The sequence below is a fragment of the Lissotriton vulgaris genome, chromosome 5, assembly GCF_964263255.1.
Source record: "Lissotriton vulgaris chromosome 5, aLisVul1.2, whole genome shotgun sequence".
In the NCBI taxonomy this organism is placed as follows: Eukaryota; Metazoa; Chordata; class Amphibia; order Caudata; family Salamandridae; genus Lissotriton; species Lissotriton vulgaris.
In genome coordinates this window covers 1,137,994,700-1,138,015,703 of record NC_141693.1, presented here as the reverse complement: position 1 = coordinate 1,138,015,703, position 21,004 = coordinate 1,137,994,700, and the positions used below count along the sequence as shown (strand labels likewise).

General features: G+C 42.7%; 1 protein-coding gene across 2 annotated transcripts in view; it reads right to left on the bottom strand.

The window, feature by feature from the left end:
- TDRD1 (tudor domain containing 1) overlaps positions 1-21,004 on the bottom strand; it is a 1,954,313-nt gene that overhangs the window by 853,326 nt on the left and 1,079,983 nt on the right. For both annotated transcript variants that reach the window (XM_086922877.1, XM_086922878.1), the window contains exon 14: positions 8,609-8,779. In XM_086922877.1, coding sequence (XP_086779003.1) covers positions 8,609-8,779 — 171 coding nt within the window. The remainder of the gene's footprint in view (positions 1-8,608; positions 8,780-21,004) is intronic.

Genomic DNA, 21,004 nt, shown 5'->3' with positions numbered 1-21,004 from the left:
ACTTCAATCTCACTTTTCCAATCTGGATACCCAGGCCATTTCCATACCGTCTCTTCTATAAGATTCATATCCTTCTGAGGTCACTCTCTCCACCTTTGATATATTTCCTTTAGCAGACTCCATGGCCGCTTTGTCCACTCTCAACTCAGGCTCCACTAGTTGATATGTGTCCTGCCAAACTTTTGTCGGGCGCTGCCACTGTAATCAACCCTTTCCTGAATCAGTGGATTAACACCTCATGGGCATCGGCCACGGTCCCTCCTGCCTGTAAGCAGGCCTGGATTGTTCCCCTTATAAACAAGCATTTACAATGCAATAGGTCTCGCAGCATTAAAGTTTGAGTTATTGGAATTGTGTATGAATTGCGTTGCATAAAATTTTTTGCAAACTTTGAATTGGTGAGCAGTGAGAGTGTGTGCAAGAGTATGCTGTTGCTCACAGCTGTTATTATTCACACAGCTCTGATGATGCACCTCACTCACGGGGCTGACCCAGTTATTATTCACACAGCTCTGATGATGCACCTCAGTCACAGGCTCACAGCAGTTATTATTCACACAGCTCTGATGATGCACCTCAGGCACATGCTCACAGCTGTTATTATTCACACAGCTCTGATGATGCACCTCAACACGGGCTCACAGCTGTTATTATTCACACAGCTCTGATGATGCACCTCAGCACGGGGCTGACGCAGTTATTATTCACACAGCTCTGATGATGCACCTCAGCACTGGGCTGAGGCAGTTATTATTTACACAGCTCTGATGATGCACCTCAGCACGGGGCTGACAGCAGTTATTATTCACAGCTACCTCTCGCAGCGAGCCCGGGAGGCAAGGCAGACAAAGCGATCGCTTTCACTTTCGTGATCGCTTGAAAAACAAGACGTGCGCATGCAATGATGACCAGCATGGGGGGCATGTCTTAGCCCAGCTCACGTAGCCCTGTAGTAATCCTACACAATCCTGCTGTAAATCCTAAATCCGCGATATCCTACCTGTCGTCCCGGGCACCACATACCCTGGGCTGCAATCTGCGACCTCCGGAGCTGCAGTGGACTGCGGAGCCCCAGCCACCCAACATCGGAGTGTTGCGGGCGGCCCAACCTACGACTGCCGTTGTGAGCTGGTGCCAGAGTGTGGCATGGACCCGGAGTTGTGCGGGTGCTCGGACCCCAGCCCTGACCTGACGATGACTGCTAACTCTACTTATCGAAGAGAGTGCCCCAGGTCAGGTCCTCCGTGGTTTTCCTGGTTGCTGCCATGGCCGCAGCTGAACGCGGAAGCATTGTCCACCGCGACAATTGTATGCAGGCGCTGTTGGGCACTGATGAGCTGCTCGCGGCCTGTGAGCCGTGCTAGACATCGAGCGGCCGGCGGTGACATTTTGACCTCTCTCTGCTACAGAGAGTAGAACACAATTTGGAGAACTGGTGAGGCAGGTGAGGAGCGGTGGGGGCCCAGAGCGAGAGAGCCATCAGGGCACAAGACGGCTAGAGCATGGGGGAGGGGGGGTCTCGGTGCGCTCGTGTGTGTGGGAAGTCTCTGTATGTGTGAATGCGTGTATGGGCGCTCGTGTGTGTGTGTCTGCGCATGCGTGTGTGTTTGCGCTTCCCAGGAGACAGCCACAGCACAGCGCGCGTTTGCGCATGGCTCGCTCCGATCGCCTTCTTCAAGATGCGCGCGGCCAGCTCCTGTCTCGTGGAAAGCAGTGTTGCTGACTATAGGTCTCTGGCGAGACCGCGATTACGTGTGGTTAACGCCACTAGACCTAAAAAGGGTGTCCCTCAATCCCAACCTCCCAGCCAGCTACCGCCCGATATTGCTTTTCGCTGCTATTGCTAAAGTTTATGAGATGATGGTTAATAAGCAGTTGGCTGCCTATGTTGAAAGGCACGGACTCATTCATCCGGCCCAATATATTACAAAGTCTGCATTGGTGGAAATTGCTGAAGCCATTTGTGAAACCTTGGATATGTGAGGCAGGGCAGTACTGGTCCTTTTTGACCTGTCTGTCGCTTTTGATACGGTTACCCATTCACTTCTCCTTGCCCGCTTGCAACAGCTGGGTATCACGGGTTCCGTTAGAAAGTGGCTTAACTAATTTTTAGAAGGTAGAACTCAGCGAGATTGGATCCCCTCAATCACGTCCACCATTCAAGAAGTGGACGTGAACGTTTAGGCTCTGGTTTGGTTAGTGACTTCCAGACAGTTTCCATGACTGATTCCATCATTCATTCATTCACTCAGTGCTCGGAAGCATCTTGGGAGGTTTTCTCCTGCTCCTGATTGTCAGGACCATGACTTTAATTTTTTTGCTATGCAATAGATGTCCCATTTTGAGATTGAAGGAAACTGGCACTACCACATGTGCTTGTGTGCCGTGAACGCATGGTACAATGTTTCAGCACAACTTTGCTTCAGAAATTAAATGAGCATCAGTTCTTATCCTTTCGCCCAGTGTGGCTTCACTGCGTAGGCTGTATTCCGCTGTCTGCTGTGCACTTTCGAGTGTGCTTGAACTTGTGCCCAGGAACCCAACTGTTTCAGCCTCTGGACAGAAACATACTGGTGGACCAGTTGAAGGCCCATTTCTATCACTGTCCTTTGCGTCAACCATTGCTTCTGTATGGATGCTAAGTGCCCTCCTGGGAGGCTTCTGCTGAGATGGAACCTGGCTCTGGATCTGCGGATTTACCTCTGGCTGTGGTCCATCCTGTAGTAGCTGCTGTGAGTATAGAATGGGAACACATTTGATCCATAAACCTGCTCTGAGGTGTGCCTCTGGGATCATCATCTGCGGTTGCTGTGAACAGAAATGTTTCGTCAACCTCTCTGAACAGAAAAAATTGTATATTTTGTTTGGTGGGAACTTTTAGGTTCGGCCTGTTTTAGACATCTTAAATTCATTGTTAAATTGTTTTGTATTAGTTTTTACATTTTTTATCATGGCTTTCTGTATGTTTGGTTGTCAAACAGTATGATTGCCTTTTTAGTCATTTTAACATTTGTATTAACATATTCCATAGTATTGCTCTGGATGGCTTTCTTATTATTAGATAGCTTTAGTTGACTTATGTCTGAGGAGCAGGAGGTCAGGGTGTTGTCACATGGCTAAGCTTGATCCGGGAAGAAATACTGCCATTTTACATGTACACGTTTCTTAAGTTGCCTTTTTTTCTATACGAGGACTTATGAAACACATTTGCTTATGTGACAGTGCAGGGTTAGTTTCTCTAAACCACATTGCTTACAAATCCACGTCAAAAGTGCACTATCTTGACGCCCTGAATATTTAGTACAAGACCTGTAAACACACTGTGCAACTCTTGTTTTTTTTATTTAGGCTATCACAAAGACAATAAACAAGGTTTGCCCGGCTGAAGTGTCAACATGGAAGCATGGATGAGGATGTTAAGTCACAAGCACTTCCATGCTCCAATGAGAAGAGCACCAGCTGATTCCTGTTTTCCCTCTGTGAGGAGGGATGTCGAAATTGTGACCAAGGCTGTGACCTGCGTACATTTACTTCCAGGTAATGAGGAGTTAGATCATCCAGTACTGGATTCTTGGCAGAACCCTTGCCCTAGGTAACTAGGTTAGGGAGCACATAGTGGTAGTATACTATACACAGTACTTGTATGGCAGCATATCTACACGGTCTTCGCACAATAATGGAATCGATCATTCTGCTCACCATTCTTCTACTGCTAATCAGTTATCTGCTTCTGTCTTTTAATCATTGCCGAGAATATATTTTGTAAAAGAATCACAATGGTTAAATAAATAATAAAAACGCCCTTTCTGTATTTCTTGTGTACCTTTATAAGTGAGCATGAGTAACTGAGTGAAAAGGTTCTAGCTCTGTTACCACGATTCCTGGAAGATTCAGGGTTGTCATTTTCTGACACTGCCCATTTTATCTCCGACATTCTCAGGCTAAGGAATACTTATGGTGGCACAGTGAGCTAGCAGGTCTTTAGGCCAACATATGCAGAGGGCTTGCATAGAATCAGTCTGACACCATCCCATCATTTATGTTGTAAAAAAAAAAAAAGACCGTTCCAATTGAGAAAAAGGAAACTGTACGACATGGAGTCACCAACATTGGTAGATGGGCACTTACTTAATGGGTAGTTCTCTTGTGCATACCAAGAGACCCATACACACCTCCTAACCTGAGAAAACGTGGTGGTAGGGACTATCCTCCTCAGCTTAGTAGGTCAACCCGAAGTATTGGCTGCAGGTTGTTTTGAAATTTTCAAAAGGTTTTTTCTTGGTGCTCAGTTGGTCCTAGATAGTGGGGGGTGGGGTTTCACCACGCCTACTTAAGGAGCTATATGGCGAGCCCGTCTGTGCCCGTCCACGTTCGGGCGAGTCCAGGATCCTCTTATAATACTCCGGCCATCACTTATTGAATTGCTGGGCCACATTCATGGGAGGCATTATATTTCCCCCCTCAATTACAAAGGTAGTACAGGAATTAGGGATCCTAGTATCCCCACAAAATGGGTCCCAGGAGGCTAGACGGTATATTAACCCTAAACAGATATTTTCATCACAAAATACTACCCCCAGAATCTCAGAGCCTAACTTTATTGAACTCCGGGTGGTGTATCTGAACACCCGCTCCCTAGTGAAGCACCAGGATGAGGTCTTCTATCTCCTGGAGCCCAAATCCCCATACATCTTGTTATTAACTGAGACCTGGCTCACGGAGGAGTCCTCTCCAGACATACTTGCAGCTCTCCCCAACAACTATAGCCTTCAAATCAACAGGAACACGGGAAAAAAGGGATGAGGGGTGGCGGCTATTATCAAGAAAGAGCACTGCTTTGTAAAAATGACCCCCCCCCCCCCCCGAGCTCCCCTCGGTAGAGAAGCTTGTTATCCATTGGGAGTCGTCGTCCTAGTCTTTTACTTGTGTGCTGTTATATCGACCCGACCAGACATGGACCACAAAATTCCCTGTGCCAAATTTGAGTATAGCCCCATGTGGATGGTCCGATCATCACATTATGTCCTTTGTAGTATTACTGCCAAAATGGAAAAGGTCCACTATTGGCCTCACTATCTGTTCTACAAATTAGGGCAAGAGGACCTAATACTCCTATTGACAACGGTAAAGTCTAGTTCACCAATTGACATCTGCCACGGGAAGGTCTTGAAAGCAGTATGTACTTGGCTGCCTCACCATATACTGTCATTTTTTAACTAATCTGTCAATTTAGGGGTGGTTCCTAGGTCCTTTAAAAAAAGAGATTATTGCTCCAATTACAAAGAAAGTTGGAGCTGATCCCACGGATATGAAAAACCTTCGGCCTATCTCGCTTTTACCCTATTTTGCTAAATTACTAGAGGCCTATATAGCCCATCACCTATGTCTATTCATTGAAGAGTCAGTCTTCTTGTATCCTTAACAAGAGGGATTTAGACCAGCACACTCTACGGAAGCAGTGATCATGTCTGTTGTTGATAACATTTGTTAAGAGGTAGATAATAGCAACACCCAGGTCTTGGTGTTATTGGACCTGTCTGCGGCCTTCAACCATATCTTTCTGGCCGATCGGATTAGGGCAGCAGGCTTTCAAGACTCAGCATTGAAATGGCTTCTCTCCTTTTTGAGGGACAGATCGCAATTATTCAGGTTTCCTCCTTACTCTTCTACAGAGGTGCAAGTAAATTGTGAAGACTCTTCGCTGTCTCCCCATCTCTTTAACATCTACATTTGCCCCGGATTAATATCCTCAAAAATAAAGAAATCAACATCTTTAATTATGCAGACGACATGCAATTGTTTTTTAGGATTAAGGACAACCCTCAACTTGCCACTTGTTTTAGAATACTATGCGGTTCATCCGAGATTGGATGACCAGCAATCATCTGAAATTGAGGCCGGACAAAACTGAGATAATTCTCACAAAAAGCAAGGTGAACTATTGGTGCCCATTGTTCTGGCCTGGAAAGATGAACTCTACCTTCACACCCAAAAAAGCTGTAAAAAGCTTGAGTATCATAATAGACGCGGAACTCTCTTTTAAAGCAGCAGGTAGGAGCTGTGACTTCTGCAAGCTACATCACATAAAAAATAATTTAAAAAAATCCTTACTAAGGAGGCTCTGATCCAAGTAATCATAGCTCTAGTTATGTCTAGATTAGATTATGCTAACTAAATCTACTTGGGCCTTCCTAAAATTCCCCAGCGCAGGCTCCAGCTAATTCAGAACCAGGCAGCTCGGCTGACATACACCTTGCCCAAACACTGCCATATCTCCCAGGCAATGATGTACCTTCATTGGTTGCCACTTGTAGAGAGATCAATGTTTAAAGCATGCTGCGTGGTTTTTAAGCCCCTCCAATTGAATTACCCAGCTTTCGTAAAGTCTAGGATCACTGAACACTGTCCAACCAAAGCTTTAAGATCTAGCACATTGCACCTAGACAACCCCGTCCGGGAAAAAGCAAAGGCTCGGAGGGTGTAGGTTTGCCGTTATCACCCCTCGTGTATGAAATTGCCTGCCTTTGGATCTAAGGTCTGCTTTGGATCTTGCTACATTTAGGAAACTCCTGAAAACCCTGCTCTTTAGACAGGCGTGATACTAAGGGAGGTTGAAGTTGACTGGTTGCCTAGCGCCAAGAGACCATCTGGTGGATGTGCACTTTAAAAATGGTCATTAACCACAGGCTCTGGATTCGTGATTTTTATTTATTTAAGCAATTTGTAGAGCGCGCAAATACCCTTGGGTGCCTCGGCGCTAAGAACTGTGAAGAGGATTTAGCCAAATTGCAAGGTGCTTATTGGCTGAAAAGCCAGGTTTTTATTAGTTTCCTGAAAGCAGATAGTGTTGGGCAGAATTCTATTTGTGTTGGGCAGAATTCTATTTGCTGAGGGAGAGTGTTCCATAATTTGTGGTCACCCCATTATAATTAATGGTTCGATACTTCGGGGTCAGTGGTCCCAGGTTGGTGGGCCACCAGGTAGTGGATCATACCGGGTGTAGCTTGCCAAAAATCAGAACCTCCGTTTTGTCGGAGTTTAACTTTAAGCAGTTGTTAGCCATCCAGGAGCTGATGGCGATATGACCCTAAGCACCACAAACAAATTTTAAGATGGTCCATCACAGACAACTGTTTAGCACACAGTTTAGAACCTGTTGTTTTAGGGGTGACATTTTTCCATGCACGCTTGGGTAATTAAAAAATAAAAAATCTGGTCAAAGACTAAGGAGAAGCACTGATCACCATCTGAAGGCACCGAAGGAAAGGGACTGATGTCAGCGCACATAGGTGGTGCTTATATGCAGCTCTGCACGTCATTTACAGAACAGAACATCGTTGACACAGACCCCTATAAAGCCACCTACTGGCATGCAAGACTACTATTTAAAGTTTCAAGATCCAGTCTGATGCCTGGGGAATGTTCACAAGGTTGAGGAATCCTGGTTTAGAAGTATATCAGAAATCTTACTTACCTTTAAGCCAGTTTCAAAGTTTTCACTTATACTTTGGAGTTTTACAGGCCATTTCAAAGTAAAGTAGTGAGCAAAGCATAGAGGGGGACTACTGCAGTGTGTGTGTACTGAAGTGGGTCTTTTTAGAGCAGAGACTCCAAAGAGGGTCTGGGAGATTAGGAGTAAACTGCCATTAACCATTTTGCAGTGGCATACAGGGTACTCGGGTACTTCAACTTTTCCAGCCTTCGGTGGGGCCACTAAATTCGAGAAAAATAATGTGTGAATGCATAATCTGGTCAAGCACTATGGGCAAACACTGGTAGCAACATCAGCAATATATCCAAGATGAGCAGGGTGTGTGTGATGTTTGAACAAAATATAGAAGGGCAGATGTCTTGCCTTAAGTCGGCTACTAATCACAAAGGAAATTCAAGTACTTTCCAAGCTCACTATCCATCTAACCCAAAGAATAAGGTTCTGGCCTCATTCAAATATTAACAATCGCAGCATCTTTTTTATCCATGTTCAAGTGACTGAGTATAGAGTACAGACTACAGACTGTTGAAGTTATGAACCTCCTGAAGTCTGCCAAATGTTTGCTGCTGTGCCACTGAGAACAGTAGGGGGGGTGGGGAAGTGGACATAAATGTTTTAGATGAGTAATTTAATTTAAAAAAATGCAAGCAGTGGACATGTATTATCACAAATTACAAATCTTCAAAAGAAGCTTCAGGCATTTCTTTATACATGCAAAACCATTGAGTAGTATAAAGTAAAGCACAAGCTGAACAAGACAACAAAGAGGCAGGGAGTTCTAAAAGGTAGAATCATTTAACAGGGTTGTGAAACCAGCCAGCTCTTTCAGCTGCAATATTCAGTTATTTTCTTAATGTTTTATTCTTATAATAAAGAAAATAGACACTGGTTACAACTGGGAGAATTCACAACATTAGCACATTTCACTAGCAATACTGTACATTTTGTGCACAGAGTCTCCTTTACTGCATCATGGAAACATGCAAAGTGGCTAGGACCTAACCACATAAATAAAATACCATATAGGAAACACTGGCAATGTAATACAGCATGACTAACCTTTCTAAAAGGTAAAGACACACACTACCTTGAAAAGAAGCAGGAGGTGTATCTTACCGGCTAATGAGCACTTAATAGCTTGCCAACGCAGCTCCTGAAATACTGGAAGCATGGGGCGAAGTCGAGAAACTGGAAGGACCTCAAAGTTACCATAGTCGACATAACCGACCAATGCTCTGTCTTCAGTAACAGAACGAATGACTGAGGCTCGATACCACTGGTTGTCTTCTGCAGGAAGAAAACACATACTGACAATAAATGTAATTACATTGCTAAGGAAAAAATGCTAGTAAGACAAAACCCTTTCTAGCAATAGTTCTCTCTGAATAGTGTCTTGGGTAGCATCTAGCAATAGTACAACGATTAGGTATTCATATCAATGTGCTAGAAAGCTAAGACTTGTTGGTAATTGCAATGCACAAAATGAAATTTCTAGACCTTAAAAAAACAGGCAATGCTTCAGACAGTGAACCTAAGATAAATGATAAGACTATGACAAAGACAATGTCGTTTTTATTGGTTAATGTAGGTTTCAAGCATTGGTATATTTGGTAGATGTGCATTCTTGTTCAAATACTCTGAATGGAAATCCCCAGAAAATAAACGTATCATACATTTATTAATACTTCTTACTCCCCAGCTCAAAGCGCTGGTAAATCCACTGTCATCCACCAACATGCACAAAGGTATCACTTCCCATGAGATGAGTAGTGAGTTGTAAATCTCTAAAAATAAATTAGTATTGGAAAGTTAGCTTTATAAAATATTATTTTCAATTTCTTAAGATTTTAATAATTTACAAAGTTGCATGCTTCTATGAATTAACTACAAAGGGGCATATACACACATATATATTTACACACACACATATATATTCAAGTCAATACCACTTTATTCGATTAATTAAAATCATACAAAGTACACATAAACATACAAAAAATCCATTCATTATGCTGTATGAAAACGTCATAAAAAACTTTTTTTTTTAATCAACACACACACATATATACATACACACACACACACACACAAATATATATATATATATATATATATATATATATATATATATATATATATATATATATACACACACACACATATATATACACACACACACACATATACACACATATATATACACACGCACACATATATATATCCACAAAACCTCCTTTACGGAAAAAAGAGAGGAAGCCACAGCAGGGGAACATCGATGAGGCCGCTTTATTTCACAATTCACAAAGGCAAATGCATTTCGGCTATTAGGCCTTCTTCAGTGCCAGGTAGTGTTGCAGGAGGCATGCTCAATCCGTGCTGATATGTATCCCGCTCTGTGCCGATAGGTTACACTCTGTGACTCTCACTCCAAATGGATTGGTGCGCCCAAACTACTGTCCATTGTGGAGAGATGGACAGCATGTCCCATAATGCAGATTTCCGGTACCGGGCGATGCTGGAATGGGTGAAAACCAACTAGCTAGATAAGATTACGGGGGGACATTCCAAATATATTATACATCTACCAGCACAGTCTCAGATACAGAGATCATCAAGAAACCGGCGACTTTTTTAGAGGAGTTCAGGGTCCTGAGAACAAGAAGGAAAAAAGAGGCAGAAGAACAACAGAAACAATATCGCCGAAAACACCGATGGGGGGCAGACCGAGAGGACAAGAAAGAGAAAGAGCCGATCACAAAAGAGACGACTCAAGTTCAAGCAGAGAAGACGGAAAGAACACAAAGCCAATGGGATCCAAAAGGGGAGGCTACAGAAGAAGACGTTAACCATGGATGACAAAACGGTAAATAAAACCATAATGAACTTATCTTCTAGAACTCTTACCTTTCTTACCCTTAAGGAGAAACGAATACTCTGCTTAGGATTGACTTTTTGCCCTAATGAACTGTTTAGCTATTCTGATACTAGGATAGACATTTATAACTTTACTAGAAAACTTAAACTACAGAAATGGCACACACTTAAACCTAAACAATGCAATGAAGTGCCTACAGTAGAGATGAGCCCACCTGAACTTACTATTAATGATTGTGACCTGATACAGGACGTATATGCTCTGAGCGATTTCACTACTGACAGTCAACAAGATGACCAAATTGTGGGTGTAAGGGATACCAACACGAACAAAGCAGCATGCACTAGCTTTAAACCAAAATCAGTGTTTTACCCCATAATGCCACATGATCCCATTGATACGTTTCAGGAAGTGGTCAGTAAAGAACTTGTTAAACTCAAACACACCCAGTACAATAAAGACCATTGCAATAGAAACTTATCTAAACAAGAACAAGAATTTATCTTTTCCTTATCCGGGGACACATCAATAGTGCTAAGACCCTCAGATAAGGGAGGCAATATTGTTCTATGGGGCAGAGATTTATATGTCAAAGAAGCCTTGAGACAACTTGAAGGTAATACTTTCTATACTAAATCCAACTCCACTGAATACCACAATAGTATTCATGAGACTTGGAATAAACTACATGACTGGCAAATAGAGGGACTTCTTTCCTGGCACATAATATGCTTTCTTAAACGTGACTACCCCAAGCTACCTATATTTTACCTACTCCCCAAGGTCCATAAAAATCTTTCAGAACCCCCAGGGAGACCGATCATTTCCTCGAAAGGAAGTGTAAATGAGAACCTTTCGGTTTACATTGATCACTTCCTTAGGGAATATGTCACTAAACTTCCCTCCTATATAAAGGATACTACAGATTTCCTCACCAAAATAGACACTGTGGTATGGTCAGAAGGATCTATACTCATAACCATGGATGTAAGCGCACTGTATACCATCATTGACCACATCCATGGTATGGAGGCCTGCTACTATTTTTTTTTAAAACGTGCATTAGGATTCAGGAACCACACTACCATGCTCATCAATATGATGAAACTTTGCCTGCGAAACAATATATTTATGTTTGATGGGGCTCTATTCAAACAAATTTGCGGTGCGGCCATGGGCTCAGCTTTTTCTCCGAACTTTGCTACTCTCTTTTTAGGCAAGTGGGAAGAAGAAATCAGAGCAGATGAAAGACAGAGAGGACTTTAAAATGGTACACACTTGGATCAGGTACATAGACGATCTTTTTATCATCTGGCAAGGCATAGAAATGGAAGCAGTCAATTTTATTGACAAACTCAATCAGAACAACCTCAGCATCCAACTCACCTACAACATAAGTAGAAGTCGGATTGAATTCTTGGACACTAGTATTGAGGTCCAGGAAGGCAAACTGATATCCAAATTGCATAGGAAGGATACTGCAGGGAACAGTTTACTCCATGCTCTTAGTGCCCACCCTGACCCCCTTAAATGGAGCATTCCCTACGGCGAACTCCTTAGGGCGAAAAGAAATTGTACCAGCGAAGAAGACTATAAGCAAGAAATGAACACCATTCTTAATCGATTTAGAGAAAGAGGCTACCCGGAATGGGTACTTGTTAAGGCAGTAAATAAGACATCTATAGTGCCAAGATCAGACACTCTTACCCCTAAACCTAAGTCCGTTGAGCCAGTTGAATATCCCAGACTGATTACTACGTACAATCAAAAGTCCAAACCGGTTAAAAAAATTATGGCTGACAATTGGAAAATCCTTAAAGCAGATACCATCATAGGCCCTATACTGACTAAGAGACCATTGATAACATACAGAAGAGGCCGTAATCTAAGAGACATGTTGGTCAAGAGTGACATAACAAACATAACTGACCAACAAATACAGGGATTAAAAGGATTCTATCCCTGTGGACACTGCAGGGCCTGCCACACCAGTGTCATGGTGAAAGACTTTGAAGTACCAGGTATACCCAACAGAAAACAAATTAAACAATTCTTAACATGCAGTTCTACCTTCGTCATCTATATCTTGGAATGTCCATGCCAGAAAAGGTATGTAGGTAGCACTTCCTGCATGGCAAAGAAAAGGGTCCAAGAACATTTAAGGGCAATTACCAACAAGGACCAAAAATACCCTATTGCAAGACATTTCCAGGAAAAGCATCAATCAAACAATGAACTGCAAAGATACTTTGCAATAGAACAGGTTAACATCAGCAAAAGGGGTGGGAACCGGGAACTTGCCTTAAGAAAAAAAGAATCAAAATGGATATTAGAATTAGAGACCAAATATCCTGGGGGACACAACCAGGATGAGGAACTTGCAACCCATCTCCATATGGATTAATGTTTCCTAAATTTTCCGTATAGCAACCTGTGCATAGTCATGGTAAATGAGTATTCTCTTATTATGAATACAATCTGTGTGTCTTGATTTTCTGCATTATTACTTTTCTGTATTGTTTTTCTGCAAAACCTATGAAAGTAACCAGTATAAATTCTTGATTTTAACCCATTTTAACATAATTTGTAATTTTGTCTTATAGGAGAGTAGGTGGGCCACTTTAATTAAAACCGAGCACTGCACTGAATCCCACATGGCCTCCGTGAATTGAAGATTATCACCTCACTACGTTAAAGCTAAGACTTTCACCTTCACTTATATCTTATTCCCTGAATTGTTTAGGTTTTCTTGCATTCAGTTCCATTATGAGAGTAGAATGGGGTACTATTGCCAATGGCCACCTATAAACAGACTGGGCTAGGTTAAAACAGACTGATCAAACTTGAACATGGACTTGATCTCGTTATGCTCACAGATAACAGAAATTGCGGAATGAGAACTGCCACATAATGTTGTGAATTATATGACATATATGATTTAATGCAAAGGGCACTAGACCGCGTGCAATGTTTATTTATTTACGTATGATTTGAGAATTTGGCACTAGACCGATGGTATTTACATATCAATTCCTACAATGTGCATATGTATAATATATTTGGAATGTCCCCCCGTAATCAGTGACAAAGATGATTGAATCTTGGATTATTTCCAGTTACAAAATGGCGCTCATGTGTTTGGCTCAAGTTGATAAATGTGATATCAAGGCGTAATCAAATATAGAGCAATGCCTTGTACTGTCTAAACATTCTTATGCACAAATTTCCAATCGGGATTATGTTTATTTTAAACTGTTCAAATTACATAAAATCCGTGTCTCATAAGAACTCATGCCCAAAGGTACACTTAACTATATCCGCCATAGTCCTTTAAACTCAATGTACTTCTTTTGTGTTTACTATACTTGATGATTGTTTGGTTTGTACTTAAAAACTCCTCTTCACTCGGAAAAGGTTAATCGTGTGAACAAGGCATTTCGGTGCTGAAACGCGTAGCGCAACTTTGGGAATAAACCTTCACCAGCTGTACCCTTTTGAGTGTGTGTATTACTTACTACGGTAAAACTTGGAAGTTTATTGACAATTCTCGGCGGTGGGGGCCGCCGGGCTCAACACGCCACCTGACTTTGGGAACTGGATCCCAGCAATTAACCCTCATGCAGTATTTCTACACGCATACATATATATGTATATACACACGCATATATATATATATATATATATATATATATATATATATATATACACATACACACGCATTCATATATATATACATACACACGCATACATATATATATACATACACACGCATACATATATATATACATACATATATATATATATATATATCCAAGGAAAGGTTGCTTCACACAGAAGAAAACCGGAGGGACACAGCGGAGTTCCATGAAGATTTGTTTATTTCTGCAAGGTTATGGCATGACGCGTTTCGGCGAGGTGTGCCTTAATCATATGCCCTGTTAACCAGTTCCGTGCACCAGCCCGCTTTATACAAGTTACATAGTACTCCCATAGGCGGGAGCCCAGCTGAGTCAAATTTCTCGAAGCGTCACTGCAGCCTTCATCTCCGGACTACAGTTCCCAGAGTGCTCCATCTTGGAAGACTAGGTAAGCTTTAGAGTTCGACTTCTTTAATCCCATAGTGAGTGCTGGTAACAAAAGAAACGTAAATGGGTGCAGTTTAAAATATCCTGGTTTTGCCTTTGTTGCATAAACTCTTCTCCCAGGCCCCCAGACGCCTCACCGCATTAGCACAAGTCCTGCGGTACCGGGGATAGATAGATAGATAGATAGATAGATAGATAGATAGATAGATAGATATATATATATATATATATATATATATATATATATGAAAAGGAATCCCAGCCTGTCAGTAGATGACAGACAGCAGCAGGGTGCAGACCTCAAAGCGCCACGGCAGACAGCCAGATGTCAAGCTCACAAACGATCCAAAACTCAAGTGAGTAGCAGGTTTAAACGTTTATTTAGAAGTAACGCGTTTCACTCCACTAGGGAGCTTGTTCACACAAATGCACTCAGAAAAAGTGAAGGGATATATACAAGGTGTGGGGAGGGGCTTGATTGGGAAAACACGCCCAAAAGTAAGGCAGGAAATAAAGAAACAGTGTCTGAATTAAATAACATGTTAATTTTACATGAACAGCAACATGTACCACGCATGATTGCACATTTGTATCAGTGATCAAGGCAATTTGCAAATAGTATATAGTGAAATGCCAGCACGGATCAAAAAGAGCGTTCAAAGGAAGTAAAAGAGTGTAGCTGGCTAAGAAAAACAAATAAGAAAGCAACATAGCATTTGTCACGACATAGTGCCTACATTATGCTTTGCAGAAATGTTAGCGGCCAACCACAAAGTTACAGAACGCAAGAAAAAAATCAAGACATAGTGCCTGAAAATTCAACAATGCCAACATTTCTCAAATTCAGAGAAAACGTCATCACAATAAAACGCAGATACGGGTGGCACAAGTGAAATGCTTCATGAAAGATGAAAAGCAATAAATTGCTGAGGATAATGAAAACACAATAAATTAAAAAAGTGAGAAAATTATAAAAAGATACAAGAGCCCAACCACAAATGTGAAAAAATAAAAAGTCAAAAGGGAAAACAGACAAAATGGTAAATTCAAAGCGACATGGATATATTCAAAGACATGGCATAAATCCTGGTCAAAGCAAATTATTGAAAAGACATGACTTAAGAATAGGCGCCATATCAAACAACTGGCAATGAGCCAGAAACAATAGTTAACACCATGACTGAGCAAAAAGAAGGAAAAAGGAAAAAATCTACAGAGACCAAACCGCCAAATAAGACTATATATAATGTTTTACAAGAAACTTTTCAGATCTTCACTCAAATTAAGCCCGTTAGGGGCTTTGGTGTCGAGGGACAGAATGAGTTGAGTTTCTCTCTGCCTCAGCAGTTTTTCACGGTCCCCACCCCGACTGGGTTGAGGCACTGAACAGAGGACCGTGTATTGAAGGTCCTTAAGTTTCTTATTGTGGACTGCTCCAAAATGCCTAGCCACTGGGTAACTGCTGTCACTGTTGACGATGGCCCTTATGTGCTGCAATATCCTCTGATGGACAGGCAACTTGGTACTGCCTATGTACTCCAAGTCACATGTACACCTGAGCTTATAAACCACAAACTCAGATCTACATGTGAGGTGTTCTTTGATGGGAATAGGCGTGTTGCTGAATGCTGTGACATAGTGACTGGCATTCGTGGCAAAGTTGCAGGCACGGCAAGAGGTGCATTTGAAAAAGCCCATTTTGGTGGTCTTGGTAGGTTTGGGAGGGTTTTCAGGTGCTATCCTATCAAGAGCATCGCGCATGGATGGCGCACGTCGGAACGTGATGGTAGGTGTTTCACTTATCATTGGACCCAAAATAGGATCCGTCAGAATGATAGGCCATTCCGTGCCAATGATACGCCTCATTTTTCGCTCCTGTGAGCTGAAAGTAGTTATGAGCCTGACAGTAAGTTGAGAGTCATCTGTGTTGTTTTTGGTGTTTGCAGTACGGGGCTCCTTGGGCTTGAGTAATGTGGTTCTGTCTAATGATGAAGCTTTAGCTAAAGCTTGATCCAGTATGGCTCTGGAGTACCCTCTTTGCAGGAAGCGTTGTTTAGAATCCTCGAGGCAAATAGCCAAGGAGTCAGGGTCGCTGCAGATTCTGTGAATACGAATAAATTCACCAAAGGGGATACTACGGATGGTATGAGCTGGATGGGAGCTACGTGCGTGCAAGATGGAATTCCCAGCAGTACTCTTACGATGTAGTTTGGTCATGAGGGTGTTGTCCCTGATGAACAAATGCACATCCAAAAATTCAGCTTCTGAACTGCTAAGGTTGGCAGTGAATTTCAGATTTAAGGTGTTGGCATTGCAGTCAGATACGAACGAAAGGGCTTGATCTTGGGTGCACTTCCAGATGATGCAAATATCGTCGATGTAACGCCAATAATGCGCGATACATGACGACCAGTGTGCGTGTGTGGCTCTGAGCTCGTGCTCCTCCCACCAACCCACATGAAGACATGAGTAGCTGGGGGAAAAATGTAAATGTAAATGTATTGGCATTTATATAGCGCACTAATTACCCGTAGGGTCCCAAGGCGCTTCGACCGCTGCGAAACCCTTCCTGGCTTCCCTGAGAGATGGTCCCTTAATGGGTATCTCCAGGGTGAGACTAGGCATCCCCGGCGGTCTGGTGGGGCCGTTAGTGAAGATGAGGCAAGCTAATGCCCAGAGTTGCCGAGTGTGATCGCTGATCAGAGTGGGCACCGAGGCGAGAGAATTATCGAGTCCGCTGACCCTGGTCCAGAAACCTGCCGCGCCGGGAATCAAACCCTGGTCCCGGGCCGTCCTCTGCTCTCGGGTCTGCCGCCTCTAACCAGTGAGCCACACTACACGAGCCCATAGCCACACCACGCAGTTGCTGGTAAGTGTTGTTTTTGAAGCGGAAAAAATTGGAGGTCAGGCAAAGTTTGATCATGGCAATCAACATGGAATTGTGTTCCCTGAAACAAATGGCACGTGTGTTAAGATAATACTGACATGCGTTTACACCGTGCTGATGATTGATTGAGGTGTAAAGGTATTCGATGTCTAGAATCAAAAACAAATAATCATTACACCAATTAACATTACCAATCTTGGTCAAGAAATCTGTAGTGTCTTTTAAGAAAGAAGGGAGACTCGCCACATGGGGCTGGAGAAAGAAGTCTACATATTTAGAAATGTTTTCCGTCATACTTCCAATGGCCGATATGATGGGTCGACCAGGCGTGGGGGTAACAAGTTTGTGAACTTTAGGCAAAAAGTATAAGTAGGGTGTCACAGGATGGTCTTTAGACAGAAAGTTACATTCATCCTTGGTGAGGAGATTAAGTCTTTTCCAGGAACTCAACTGTTTACGTATTAGGTTGTGATTCTGAACCATGGCAAATTGTGATGATAGGGTGTAGCAGGTAGAGTCAGATAAGTGTCTTTGTGCTTCCGCAATGTAGTCCGTAGTTTTCCAAAGAACAGTGTTGCCACCTTTGTCAGCACTTTTAATAACCACATTATTGTCAGATTGAAGTTTGTTGATGAGCAAATTGTATTGTTGGTCATTGTATTTGAGTTGTTTACGTTGCATCATGATTGACCTGTTTAGAGCTTTAAGTTCAATGATAACACGGTCACTGAAGATGTCTACAGCATCACGAGGCATAAGGGGGAAAAATGTTGACTTGGGTTTGAATGGCGTCGTCACTGTTCGGTTCACATTGAGCACTTGACTGACAGTAGGCGTAGTTTGAGATGTGCCCTCAAATGCTAAGTCATATAGGTCTTGCAGACCAGCATTGTCTTGTACCTGGAGTTGTGGTGCCATATTAGAAAGAGTTTCAGTAGCCCCACTTTGTTTGCGTTTTGCCTCCAATTTAAAGTATTTGATGAGTTTGATCTTTCTCACAAACTTGTACAGATCAATCCGGGTTTGGTTGTAGGAAAATTTATTAGGCGGGCAGAATGAAAGACCCAGAGATAGAAGCTGTTCCTCCGCCTTTGTGAGAACAGTATCAGATAAGTTGATGACGGTATTGTCCACAGTGCAAGTTATCTGCGCCAGTTCTTGTTTGTTTTTGCCTGCGAGGTATTTCTTTTTGTGGTGCCTCCGCCTTGAGCGCCTGCGCTGGCTGACTGATTGCCGGCTTGGTTCTGAGGATTCCGGGAGCGCAGGGAGTAGCGCCGGTCCTCGTTTACAAAACCCAGTTCCTCTACTACTGTATAGTTTTTATCAGGGTCTAGACTGGCGGATGTCGAAGCGCCCTCGTCTTCACTGTTTGAGGTTAGTGAGTTGATTGATACTGTGTCGCTGTTGTCGATTGGAATGCCAGAGCCTTGATTGATTGTAACTGTTTTTCCGCTTGGCGCTTTGCCACTATTAGATAATGCTTTGCGCTTCAAGTTGTCGTATTTTCTTGAGAAGGTAAATATCCTTCCAGTAGCGTAGTCGTTTTTATCCCTTGCGAATTTGGTTACTTTGCGCTCTATTATACTGTCCTCCAGTTTCTTAATGCGGATATCAATCTCCGCTTTGCTCTTAGCAATGAAGTTGTAGTGTAGTTCCTAGTTTCCCACTAGGCCCTGCGCATTGGAATAACATAAACAGTAGTATCGACGTGGAACTGCGGATATTCCAGGCCTCCACTGACTATGCTAAACTTAATTGGGTTGTGTTACCAACTAGCTCAGAGGTCACTGGAAACTTTCTTCTCTGCATAGGAAGTGATCAGCTTCCTTGGCACAGACAAGAAGGGATTCAGTTTTCCAACAACCGTGCAACATGACAACTTTGCTCCTCAGATCAAGAGTCGATCTCTAGGGTCGTGTGAAACAATAGACATAGATTTCACTCAGTCAGTCTGGTGCAGTTTACTTTCACAATATGTAGAGAATAGAGAGACGGGCGTGTATCAATAAAGGGTAACATTTATTGAACAGTCTTTCTTCTCGTACAAGAGAAATGTATTGCCACAATTGCAATAACTGTTATTATAAAAAGTATGTACAGTAAGATAAGAATTGCGAAATAGAACTGTAAAAGCATTGATATGGTTTCTTAGCCATACAATGGTTTAAAAGTAATAAAACATATATACAGTCATATATACATTAGGCTAACATACTCAACTGGTGCTTCTAACTAAGCCTACCCCAGTGTGCCTGACCTAGGCCTAACACGTGAGAAGGGGGAGTAAGTAAGTAGCTTAAGTTAAGTTGGTTTTGCCAAGGTTTGTTTCAAGAATTCTCTTCTAAGGGTTTAGTCAACACCATACCTCTGAATAGAATGATGGAGGATTGGTATCTCCTTCAGGGGTCTCTCTCGATATCCCAGTCACCTGCGAGGGTAAACTGGAAGCGCCGGGACTGGATTTCTCTGCACGAGAAAGGCAGCGGCTTCTTCAGCGCGTCGGGAGGAAGGAGGGGTGACAGCGTCCGCGGGCAGCTGGGCTGGATGTCTTCGCAGAGGACGGCTGCACGGCTCCTCAAGCGTACTGAACCATAGGTCGCGCTGTAGCGGTGATAATGGTAATCAGTAGCTTCACCACCACAGGATAGCAGGCTGCAGCGACAGAGTGCTAGTTTTTACCAACACTGGTCATGCAGGCAGCTGGCATCAGCAACAGTAGCTCTCGCTCAACAGCAGCTAGCTTCGCATTGCTTAAGGCAACGTTGGTAATATTTATACCTGACAGGTGCCGGGTTTGACGCAAGTTTGCTGGACATAAGACGTCAATAAAAGATGTCACTAGGAAGTGGCAGCTATCAGTTGCTCATTAGAGTTCTATTACTAATCAAAACATAGCAAGCGGGGATTTCCAGGTTTGCTAAGTTTTTATCTTGTTGAAGAACTCGGAGTGTTATCTAGGAATATCAGATAGTGACTGCTGCTCTGTCATTGCACTAATTGGTCGCAAAGGAAGTAGCAGAGAGTCATGCTGGAATGTGGCTCTGTGGCTCTGCTCGTGTGAGGCCAGAGATGACTTTTCAGAAAATCGCACTTGAACGGTTATGCCAATATAGGGAATAAAGGGCTCTATAGCCGAATAGGGGCATAAGGTCACAGTATCGATTAGGAACCTAGATAAGCACATGACAAAGTCTGTTTCTCCAGTTGCCTCCAACAGTGCTTGTGTTTTGTCAATTTCCACTAATAGTTTATCACGGTCTGATTCAGCGTATTTAATTAGGATGTTGACCATGTTCATAGAGCTTTGTAGGCTATTGTCCGCCCATTCTTGTAGCATCTGAGGGTCGGGGTTTTCATAGGTTGGAACAGTGAGGATTCTCAGACCCCTGGGAACTCTGTTTGCATCCCGGTATTTTTCAAGAGATTTCTTCTCCCACCACTTGGCGAGTTCACTTCTCAGTAATTTCTCCAAACTCTTTAGCAAAGTCTTAGCATCACTATTGGTAGTGATTGGTGTCGCCTCATTAACTCTAGGAATGTTTGTTGAAAGGCTTTCAAATCGTGCCTCTGCTGTTGCTTCCCTGGTTTTGAGTGCGTCACTCGATAACATATTAAACGTGTTTAAATGCACAGTCACGTTTTGTGTTTGGGACAGAATATGTTTC